This window comes from Phalacrocorax aristotelis, chromosome 2 (genome assembly GCF_949628215.1).
Source record: "Phalacrocorax aristotelis chromosome 2, bGulAri2.1, whole genome shotgun sequence".
Classification (NCBI taxonomy): Eukaryota; Metazoa; Chordata; class Aves; order Suliformes; family Phalacrocoracidae; genus Phalacrocorax; species Phalacrocorax aristotelis.
In genome coordinates this window covers 145,227,700-145,239,906 of record NC_134277.1, presented here as the reverse complement: position 1 = coordinate 145,239,906, position 12,207 = coordinate 145,227,700, and the positions used below count along the sequence as shown (strand labels likewise).

Here is a 12,207-nt window from a genome sequence, read left to right as displayed (position 1 = left end):
CTCCTCAACTTCTCACAAATGAATGATTATGAACCAAAAAAGCATGTGAATATTGGCATGACTTTTATTGTTGTGATCTCTTAAAGAATGAGGAAGAAATTAAAGTAAATAATGAGACCCTTTGGGAGTCTGGGAAGAGGGCTTAACCAAATCTGTGTGAGTTTTCCTCTTCTTGTCTGGTTTCTGTCTTCTTCTTTATTTCTGTATTTCTCACTAAGCAAATGTTACTTTCAAGCTGTTCTGGGGGAGTGAAGCCTTTGGTGCTTGGGCCTGGGGAATGACTGACCAACACTTACGGCATTATTTTTCGCACTGCTCATAGGGTGGTGGTCCTCTGCATCATCTCCCAAACCACTCCAGACAAAGTCCAGGGCGCTGAGCAAGGCTGGAGGTCCAGACTGACCTTCACATGCACAGGGAAGAACAGGGCCCCATTTACACCCACTTGCATCTTGGAAGGTCACTGTAGGATTTGGAAATGTTGATTGATTTGCATAGCTCCAGTAGTCCCTTTTCCAGCCATCTTCACTGCCCGTCTACCCCTATGTGAAGGCAGAGGTTATACCTTAATTGACCAGACAACCTTCCTGAAGGTGCTTATGTGCACTCTGTCTGAAGTGGCAGAGATTTTGTGCTAAGGTGAGTGACCTCCACCCTCCCATGTAACGGCTGCACTCTCAATGCAGCAGCAAGTAGCTGAAGAACACCAGTAGCTTAAGAACAAACCTGGTAATGCCCCCACACTATCAAAATCTGGTGGGTGGAGGTGGAGCAAAGGGAGTCCATTAAACAAAATCCGTATAAGCAAATAGGGACACTCCTCTCCAATGGATAGATGTACAACACATTTTGGTTAGGAGCATTTTCATAGACAAGCTCTGAGTCCTAAATGTAAGGCTTTAAGATGGAAAGAGTGACTGACTGTGAATGCAAGAGGCATCACTGCAGAATATGCCATGCTGTGTAAATCTGCATAACGTGCTCTTCTCCCAGTATTAGAGATACTCATGCCTGGTCATTTTTCCCGTACCACACACTCAGCCTTACAGGAAACACTTCAGAAACAAAGACCTCTGGGAGCCCCAGCGATGCTGAAGCTGATGCAGAGGTGAGGAGGTGTGAGGGCATCATCCATTTTGCTGCTTGAGGACGAAACACCACTTACTGGTCTCAAAACAATTCCAGCCAAGACCGTGGGCATTGCTGAGAGTAACATGATAAACACTAGGCTGCTATCTGGTTAACCCACTGATGCTGAAGACCCTGGTATTAATGTACTAACATTTATTGACAGGGGTACTGCCTTTCTGCTGTTTCTCCCTCTTCTACCGCCACACCAGCCCTCATTGCTAAAATGCACAAAAGAATTATGATAAAGAGAAACAGGAGACAACGTGGAGCAGCTGTAGCGTTTCTCTGCCAGGGTAAATCTGAAGGGATAAGAGCCTGGACTTTTGATGTTTGATATGCATAAGCATCTCCAAGTTTGAAACAGGTGAACTCCGTGCAGCTGCTCCTGCTTGGACTGCCCACCTCAAGTAAAGCACAGACCTATAAAGGTTTTATTTCTTTTCTTGAGTTTGTCCTGGGGGTTGTAGCAGGAAAGCATGGAAAAAATACTGTCAAAGGAGCAGTTAAGGGTACCTTTCGTAGGGGAAGGATCCTCAGTAAGGGGGTTGGAGGAGCAGGAAGGTGACACAAAACAAGAGAGTAACTTGCAGTAGTGAAAACATCAAGATCCTGGAACAAGACTAAGAACCTAGTACAAAATGAGCTACATTTTATTGTAATGAACATGTTATGAAGTACCAATGGGTAACTTGGTGGCACATTGTGTCTCCTGTTCCTTCTGTTGACAAATAAAGCATAAATACTGAATGATTATCCCATCCACAACTTTTCCTCTGCTTCTTTCCTCTTCATTTCTGAATTATTCTTCCTTTCTGTTCTTCAATGTCTGCTATAGTTTTAGCCAGAAGTTTTACTCCATAGTATATGTTTCAGGCCTTGGGTACTCATTACACTGCACTGCAAATCCATTTACTGCTGTTCCTCATGAATATTCATAAGTGTGTCCATTTTTTTTTTAAATGAATCTTGCTCATTAATTTTATCCCTTTTTTTGCTGTTTGCCAATATAAGCAGACAAATTGAGGATGGCAAGGCTCAGAATTTTACTCTGCATACATTTTTTTTTTTGCTAAGTCCCCCTGTGATTCTTAATAAGTTTGGTTTTCTTTCAAAAATATGTTCCAAGATGTTGGTTTTTAAAAAATTAAACAAAAGCCTTTCTTGGCAAGCATTCTCGCACTGGTTACTCAAATGAATGTGTGAAAACAAACTAGAAATGGCTAGAAGGAAAAAAAGTGGCTGGTTTCAAGAGCCTAGGTGGTAGTTTTCTTTAGAACCAAGGAGAAAAATATCCTGACCAGGTAGTGCTTGCGCTTGACGTCAAGAGGCTAAAACCTGAGAAGTTATTCTTTCCAGCACTGCTGCCTCTCTAACAAAAAGCACTGTGTCTCACGAATGGGATTCTGCACTGGCACTGAAATTTCCAGCTGGAAGGTGGAGAGCAGCACTGGAGGCGGCTCTGAGGCTGTGAACATCAGAAGGGCAAAATAAGAGCAGTGCCAAAGGAGAGCGCTCTGCCCGACCTGCTCGTCAGGAGCTCAGTGAACAATTACAGAGTTTCCCTGTGCTGCAGGGTAGCTCCGAACACACGTTCCTGCCTTGCTCACCTGAGTCCCACCGGAGAGCTACAAGATGACAAACAATGAACTGCCCACATTTACGGTTGCATTTGCATTCATGATCAGGCCATGGCAATGTTGGCATTCCAGCCACAGGAAAACAGTATACACAGATCAGAAGAAAATGCGTCATATGACATAGCTGCTGCTTTGCAGCATTTCATTACATAGCTTGTACCGCATTTAGCAGTATTATAGCCTGAAGGAATAACTGACCTTATGGAGGAAACTGGGCTTTTATACCAGAAGGTGTTCACCAAGGCCTTCACTTTTGTAAATGTACACACCTTCTCCCATTCTGCAAGGGCACAGACAAAGAATAACCAGAGATGCATCTTGAAACAGTTGTACATTGGATCACAAATTACAACAGGATTTGCAGAGGCTGCCATGTCCTGTAATTGGTGTACTGGTTTTTGGTATCTGAAGCTTTACTAAGCAATGATAGCAGGTAGCACAGGCGGAAGAGAGTAGCTCTTACTGTGAAAAGTGTTGAGAACAGGGCAAAATTTTGGCCTGGAAGCCCTCGAACACATCTGCAGCCAAGTCTCATGCTCCGAGATGCACTGTAGTCTCCCCCTGACATCCCTCCTTATGGCAGGGTAAGGGGATGCTGTGCTGCAAGGTTTGGTCAGCCAGAGTTTTGATCAACCAGAACAAAGCAGTACCCCTTCTTTGAGCTTGTGACAGAGCAGAGTTGCACAGTGACAGGCAGAAATGTGACTGGAACTAGTGGCAGAAAGTGATGGCAGGAGAATTTAACTTGAGGGAGCCCTATACGCTGTACTGTGGAGGCTGGTATGCAGTGGCAGCCGATGACTACTGCTGGTAAGATATGAAAGAAGGTGAGATCCCTGACACATCCAGACATGTAGACAGCTTGAGGGATAGATGGTGTATGTAAGTCCACTTGTCACACATCTGGGTTTTTGTAACTATCAGCAGTTACTCTGGAGGAAAAACGATAGTGGTGATGGTGAGTGGAGAACCACAGGGGCTGCAGAAAGCACTCCTGCTGCAAACAAGGCATTAGGCGTTGCCACAGGGGACTGACTAGTCCTGGAGCACTGCTTTCTCGCAGCTGCCTGGTAGAAGCACTGGTTCAGAGTGATGCTGTTGTCCGGCTCAGCCTTTGGCTCATACCAGCAGTCCTCAGGTACTTCTTCAGATGCTCAGCAGAGATTGAAATCCCACGATTGCTATTCTCAAGGAAATTCTCAAATTATGTGTTAGAAGTGTTAAAGACAGCACTGCTCCCACAAGTGGATTCTTTCTTGGAAACAGGTCAGACCGTGTGTGTAAGAAACCAAGAAACAGCAGTTTTATAAAGACGTACAATAATGAGATTGTTCATCCCTGTTTTCTGAAATATTACAGAGCCATATTACTAGTCAAGCAAGCTGGTACTGTTGTAACCACCATCCAGCGATTTCTGAGGTATGCTGGAGAAGTGTCCTGCCTGCTTTAGTGGTGTGTAACTGAAACTTCCTCCATCCATGCCCCAGAATTGCCTCTGTGTGCATCCTGTGGCTTTAGGACTGTATAAACCGCCTGTGTAAAAGGCTTCCTGCATTGTCCAGTGTTTTCCCTCTGCCACTGAAAGATTGCTCCCTAAAGCTCATGTTTTGTTATCTAGTGCTTTCTAATTTTAAATTGTGGAATAACACTGAAATCACAAAATAGATCTTTCATTGTTTCTTTCTGAAAAGTTTTCTGCCTTCATTTTTACACAGTTTTTACAGCTACACTGTAGCCAAGCCTATGGTGTGATTTGTCTTGCTATCCCCACTGGAAATATATCAGGCAGGACTTGCCTCCAAACTGATTCTTTACACCTTTCAGGTGCTTTGTACCCTGCTAGCTACGAAGTACCCAATATTCTAAATTGTCCATTTTTAGAGCAACACTTCTCCCCGGACAAGTGCCCCTTTCACATTTTACTTTTTCTCAGCAGTGGCCTTTCCTCCAGGTTTAAGCCTAAATCCATATTAAGAGGTCTTGCTATCTGTGGTGGACTAAGCTCAACCAAGAAAAAAAAAAAAAAAGAAAAAGAAAGGTTATCTTTATATGAGGGTTGTCAAGTTTGAAGAGCAAGAACATTGTTAGAAATGTGTTGCTAGCACTTGGTTATTATAGAAAACCCCCAACAGAAAAAATACATTTGATTTCTTTTAAGGAAATGTGTTTAGATGCTTGCACTGCATTCACACAGCAATGAGTTAGCTGCATGCTCTTGGCTGCTGCAGCTTCCCAGATCCTGCAAGGCTGTTGCTAAAGCAGGCAGTATGTTTGCATTACCCTGAGGTTTCAGATCGAGGTAACAACTGTATGTGAGCAGCAGCAGCAAACTGCTGACAAGAGACACATGGTAGAGTAAATGTTCATTGCCTTTCTGCCTGGTCAGTTCTCCCTATTTGAGGAGAGGGCTGTAACAGCATCGATGTCCTGTCAGCACACAATATACTGCACTGCAGGGGAAGTCAGTTGGTGTGGTGTCAGTCACTACTTCACTTCTTTATTCTCTTAAATGTTGTATTGTAACAGCCTATGGTCTGTCAAAAAGGCCTGTCTTCAGTCTCATCTTCAAAACTCCGCACCTAGACCTGATCAGAGCTCTGTTTACTTTATGGAGCAGTGCCTATGACATGCCCTACAATAATCAGTGAACAGAGGTTCTTTCCATAGCAACCACACCACAGTGATGTTTTCTTTTCCAATCTTCTGTAGTTGTTGGCTGAAATGGTATCAACCCTTCAAGCCATAAACACATCACGTTATTTTACAAACAATATTGCCTTCAGAATTAAGTCCATAATATTTTTGTATGTCAGGTTGTCCAATATAGGAAGTCACTAATATATATATTATGTTTAACACCATTGTATCAGAGGAAGAGGTTGTAGAAATACAATTAAACAAAATAAGTCTTTTTTTAGTATACCTACAACATCCATTTCTCAGTATTGTCAATGTATTACTTTGCCCCTGCGATTGCCGTTCACTATTTAATTGCTGTATTTTTAACATTTAATCATTTATTAGAAATTTGAAAGATCTACAGAGGTCTTAAAGTGTGAAAAAATGCCTAAAAATCAGATCCAATTTTATGTCATTCTGTGTATTGGTTGCTATTATTGTTAGCTGACATTCTCTTAGTTCACTGTACTCTGCCCATAATCTAGTCTATCCTGAAGAGGCAGGCAGCAGTGTATAAAGTGATTATAAGGATCTTCAAGTGTCTTTAAGGATTTTCTGTACTTGGACTGCAAAAGCATTTTGATCTGTTGTTGATAGAATGGGCACAATAAATCCCATCGTTACAGTTCCTAGAACACCACCTATTAATAAGGAACAATCTGGAGAGCAAAGAACATGATACAAATTCATCACAAGTGGACTCAGAAATAATCCTACCGGTTTTGACTGTGTTGCCTGGCATCACAGCGGCTGTGAATTTCAACCCCTTACTGCAAGCCACATATGGTTAGCTCTCCCTCTGTGCCTGGAGAACATAGATTTTTCTAACTGTGATATTTTGCTCCTACCAATGCAATGCAGTCTGTTCAGCTGTTCTGTACTTTTTATTATTTGGTAGAGATATGTTGCACCTGCAGCCGTGTGCAGCTATAAAGGCATAATTTTTGGGACTGAAACACATTCTTATTGGCAACCTCTTGAAGGCCACTGCCCACCTGTTACCTCACTATTTTATCTTTCAAAAGACTCTGGACTGGAAGCATGCAAGCCGAGTTTTGCCTTTTCAAATGCTTGAGATATTACAAAGCAGCTCCTACTGTAGCTGGCTTGCACATTAGTCAGAGATCTTCCTTCTCTACTCTAATGGTCTGAAAAGTGTGCTGCGCCTGGGGCTGTGGAATAGCTGCTGACTGTGGGTGTGGGTAGCTGCTACCTACTCTGGGGATTTTACTGATTTGTTTTTCATTAAACTGGTGCCGCTCTAAACTAAGCCTGGCCACTTTACATGTCCAGTTGATTTTCTGTCCTGCTGACAGACCCTGCTCATGTTGTTTTGCCTGACATAAACCCATCTGGCTGCCCTAATGTAATCCATTCACTTAGCTAATTCCCAGGTTGTTTATTATGGACCCTGTCCAACAACCACTGAAGGCAATGCAACCTTCAGCTGCCTCAGCAGCTGTTGGACCAGGCCTATGAAACAAGGACGTTTTTGCTATTTTCAGGGTATTGAGAGCTTGGATTACTTAAAAACTGTACAGTAGTTTTTGATCAGGATGAAAGGGAGGAAAAGCAATTGAAAAAATTTACCTTTGAGGTGGCATCTTCCACTTTCCAAGTGTTTTGGAGAGACTTTGGAGGAAAAGACATCATTTGGATCAAGGTAGTCACCCAGGCCCCTGAAACGGTCAGGAGATGGAGAGAATCCCATCAGGAAGGACTCCTCATCCCTTTCAGCCTCCTGTCTGTGAACAGGGGAGCCTGTTCTCCATCAACTGAGTAGGCAACGGGTTAAGACTAGATATGTAGTTACCAGACAGGTATCAGAGGATTCTGTGGAGACACAGACAGATCTAGGATGGATCCTACCATTTTACCCTTGAGAAATAAAGCTTGTTGGTCATTCTGGTCCAAGAATACAGGATATTAAGGAATCAGTCCTCTAGCTGCCTTGGGGAGCTCAAACTCACCTTGGGGAGAAGGGGAGCTTCTCACCACAGGAAACAATTAACATCAACCCAGGGAGCCTCAGTTTCTTGTCCCCAGTGCCAAATAGGAGAGGTAGTAGATTGGCTTCAAATGGTAGTATGTTTCTCACTAGATGCTTCTGGTATGTAACAATACTGTAGTATTCTTAGTTTCTTAAAAGTATTACCTTGGTCTAGAAAGGTCATTTTATTGAATGCTCACTAGCCACTCCAGACATCATTAATAAATCCATCTCTGCGGCCCAGAGACTCCATACTGACAACAGTGTGGGAGTCTTGTATAAATTATTTTACAATTCTACTTAAGTCATCCATACATCAGATTTTAGTTGTAACTGACATTCACATGACAAATTCTCAAGCAGGTTTCTGTTGAATAGCTTCCCACAGTTCAGGTATAATGCTAAGCTTCCACTAAAACTGATGATGTTGCCTTTTGGAGCCAACACTTAAACCCCAAAGGGCATCAGTCGTTAGTAAATCTGCTGCACAACGTGATATGTAGCAACTTGCCTTAAATAAAATATAATTAAGGTGATTTAACAGAAGCTGTATCCAATCATATTTCTTGATGGTTAATTTAAGGGAAATGAATTTCCAATTTTGTTGTCTGGGTACTTTTTTTTCTCCTCCTTTCTTTTTTAAAGAGGTTTGTTCCAAGGAGCTGTGACCACCCAGATTACTATTACTTAATAATAGATCAAATTTCTGGCTACGAGGACAATTAAAAAACATAGTAATAGTTTGGGGTGGGGAATCCACCACTGATAAAACCTTTTCAGATTTTATGGGCATTTTATGGGCAACTTCTAGGTTGCTTTGTTTGATTCTGGCTGTAAAGATATATCTAGAAGGGCTTTGAAGTTCCTGGTTTCAGTGTACCCTGCAGAGGCACCTTGATCACATTTTAGAGAAACACCATGTGAACACAACCCTTTGTAGCAACCTCGTTTCTGCCAGAGGTAAAAAGTAATGTATCTCATTTGGGTCAGGTCCTTGAGACAGTTGGGTGACCGGGATGGAGGGTGTGCTGCAACACACAGCTGCTGGTCAGCTACACCTTGCAACATCCATTGCTCACCTCACGATTTCAAAGGCAAAGTAGGATGGCAATAAATTCAGCATAATTAGAGTCTCCAGACTGTGAAACGACAACATAATGAAGTTGTAGATTAGGCTTTTTAATTTTTTGAGACTACACTTGTAGTAATGTATACTGCCCCAAGTTTCAATTGATTCACAAGGGTGAACTATCATCAGAAAACTCAGAATTGAGCACACTGTTCTTCTAAAGCCTCCAGGCTAATAATTATTTAGTAGTAGTAGCAGTAGTAATAAAAATAAAAATAAAGGAAACATCATGATGATAATAATAATAATAATTCATATGTGTTTGTTTTTCCTCTCCAGTTAACATTTTGACACCAATATGGGAAAGCAAAACAGCAAACTACGCCCTGAAGTCATGCAAGATTTGCTAGAAAGTACAGACTTTACAGAGCATGAGATCCAGGAGTGGTACAAAGGCTTCTTGAGAGACTGTCCAAGCGGACATTTATCTATGGAGGAGTTTAAAAAGATATATGGGAACTTTTTCCCTTATGGGGACGCTTCTAAGTTTGCGGAACATGTATTCCGTACTTTTGACGCCAATGGAGATGGAACAATAGATTTCAGAGAATTCATCATAGCCTTGAGCGTAACATCAAGAGGTAAACTGGAGCAAAAGCTGAAGTGGGCATTCAGCATGTACGACCTCGATGGGAATGGCTACATCAGTAAGTCAGAGATGCTGGAAATCGTGCAGGTACGTGCTGCTCAGAGGCACCCCTTGGCCTCCCTCCTTCCAAGCAAACTATGAAGCAATGTTGTAATGAGGCACTGAATTAAAAACTCTGGCAGCATTTGGGGGTTTTTGTTCTTGGTTGTCTGTAAAACTGCTTGAATATAAAATGTTATTTCATTTGGCAAAGATTGTGTCACAATTCAAACTGCAACATTTGATATCCATTGCAAATTTTTCCAGAGAAACATGTTGTGTGGGAAGTTCTCCTTTGGGAGTTCTGTTGGGCAGAAGCAGAGCAACTAACCTTCTGATAAATGTGATTCTGTCCTCTTGGAAATGACTGTCAATTAATTACAATTAATTACAGTTGGATCAAGTAGGTATCTTAGATCAATCAGGCAGTGTGCTTTTAAGGAAGTCAAGCTCTCTCCGCAATAAGAAACAAATCTACTTTGAAATCATGTTGCTACGGAGAACCAGCTCACATATTTTAAAAGATGTCTGTCTGCCTAATTCCAGCAAGGTCTGCGTACTTAGTATCAAATTAGCTGTCTTCGTATTAAGTTGCCAGTGTAGTTAAACCTTAGCTGGGTAGACAATGATTCCATACACAGCTCCTTTGGATGCATTTTCTTGTGGTGTTCATAGGAGTCCCACCTCACTTTGGCTTCCACTAACATGTTTTTACCCTTGAGGCACATCACTCTACTGAAAGCTTTAAAATGTTTTTGATATGGTGGTATATTTACACAGCTTGCGCCTGTACAATGCAGCACTGTTGAAAAAATAACAATAAAGAAAGCCTGTTATCAAGAACTTTTCTTTCCCTGGAAATTTTTAAATGCTAACTATGTACTGTATTATTCAGATTTATATTTGTGCTGGAAATCAAGGGAAAGGAATGCACACAAATTACAGGCTGTGATGGTAAACTGCGTGCATGGAGTCGGTCTAACACGCGGTGCCCTTGTCTTTCTACCAGGGCTCTTCTCATGTCCTGTGAACAGTAACTAACACAAGCACTTGCACTGCTTCAGCGAGACCAGATACAAAGCTCAGCTGCAAATGTAGGGTGGTTGTGATGTCTTTCACTTATTCTCTTTTTTGTTCCTGTGTGAGTTAAAGAGCAGGATTGCATTCAGATGCAGAGACCTCCCTGTCTCCATGCCATGACAAACCCCACGGAATGTTTGCATTAGAAGATACTCTGTTCCTTACAAATCTTCTTCTCCCCCAGGTAGGGTCAACAGGCTATCAATGATTGTTCTCCTAGCTGTGTTTCTCCTCACAAGAAAACAAAGAGAATCCCAAAAGAACTAACAAAGTACAAGGCAAAGACAAGGAGCCGAAAACGAGGAAGCCCCTGCTTCTCAGGAGGAGGAGATGCCCCAAGGACTGCAGGATCCCTTGCTGCTGTCAAGTAGCCCAGGAAGGCCTCAGTGCTCAATGGCAGCACAAATGTCCCAGACCAGATTTACAAACATGGAGAACAATGCCACAAATATGTTTGTGTCAAATTTAATGAAAACCTCAGTGGCTTGATTCTCTGTAGCAAGCCAAGCAAGGACCAGCAAAACTGGTAGCTTTTTCCAGTTGCCCAAGATGGGCTCACCAGCATGATTAGAGGCTGAAATGTTCTGCCTCCTCCTCACTGTTGTGTTGGTACCAAATTGTAGCATTGTCCTTTACAACCATGATGCTATCATCAAATGAAACTGCAGCTTAGGAATCAGGGTGACATTTTGCCCATTTGTACCTCCAACCCAGAGCAACACTTGGTGTATAGCCCTCAGCCTGGCAGTCCAGCCCTCCCTTGGGAGGTTTGGCTCTCTCCTCCTTTCAGATAACACCTGAAACTCAACTGAGCAAATCCTTCTGTCCTCTACTGTCACCACACATTTTGAGGGACCACACAAAAATTGGATATGGAAGTAAACAGCCTAATAAGCCCGAGCAACAGCCATTTCTGCACAATGGACCATCAGTGGTTTTACAGTCAGGAAAGCTGCCCTTTCTGTGAGGGAGCTTCCCATGATGCAATGTGCTTGTAGGTCTCACCCTGTTTTCTTCTTCCAGTTTTTTATGGTTATAGTGATCTCCCTGTATTGCACTGATCAGCCGTAGCTCCTCCTGGTGGGGTATGATTTGTCGCGTAGTCTCTGGAAGTGTGTTCAGCTGGTAGGTGAAACTGAAGTAGATGAGCACATTTTCTTGCTTTATTGAGAGGTTCCTTTGATGTAGAGTGATTAGACTTATAAAAAAAACAGCTAACAACTATCACTCTCATTTACAAAAGATTATTATTTTTCAATATGGAAAGACAGGATTCTGTATCAAACGTCTTCCTGTGGACCCTCAGCCATCATCTAGCAAAAACCAGAACTCTTATATCTCTGATATATGTCTCAGAGGAACCTATTACAAGTCCCTTATCTAGCATATATTTGCATATTGATATACCAGGATTTATTGTTTTCATCAGGATTTTTTCATTAGACAATACATCAAAATGAACACTAAAAGAAACACCATCAATCTAAAAGTCTTAGTTTCACAGAAAAATATTGCCCCTCTCACTGTGGATTTACTGTATCTCAGATAACATAGGGACAAGGTGTGTTTTTCTTCTTCAGTCTGCTTTTATTTGTGCTTTGAAACTCCTCCCTCTGTAGTGGTTTTCACTGTTATGCAGATGGATACTTGCATATGCTTTCTTATGTTCTGGCCCAATCTAACACAGCTGCAGGCAATGCAGGCATTGCACTCTTGCTCATTGCAAGAAGGTGCTTGTGGTAATAGTGGTAGCAGCAGCAGCACTGAAACAGCAGAGCTACTGGTTAAGATGGCTCATATCCCACAGGAGCCCTGGTAACTGGCTATCTGCCAAGGAGATGAACGTGAATGGTCCATAGCAGCTTTTTGAAGCCTGTTTTTTTTTTCTGCAAAGCAATAGGCTGGAGGGCAAAGCACCTGCAGTCTTTTAAGC

The 12,207-nt window shown here is 42.2% G+C and overlaps 1 protein-coding gene across 1 annotated transcript in view; it reads left to right on the top strand.

Annotated features, from left to right (window-relative positions):
• The window catches only part of NCALD (neurocalcin delta), a 62,644-nt gene that overhangs the window by 36,446 nt on the left and 13,991 nt on the right, over positions 1-12,207 (top strand). The window contains exon 2 of the mRNA XM_075085527.1: positions 8,846-9,242. Within this exon, the coding sequence (XP_074941628.1) occupies positions 8,865-9,242 (378 nt within the window). The 5' untranslated portion in view covers positions 8,846-8,864. The remainder of the gene's footprint in view (positions 1-8,845; positions 9,243-12,207) is intronic.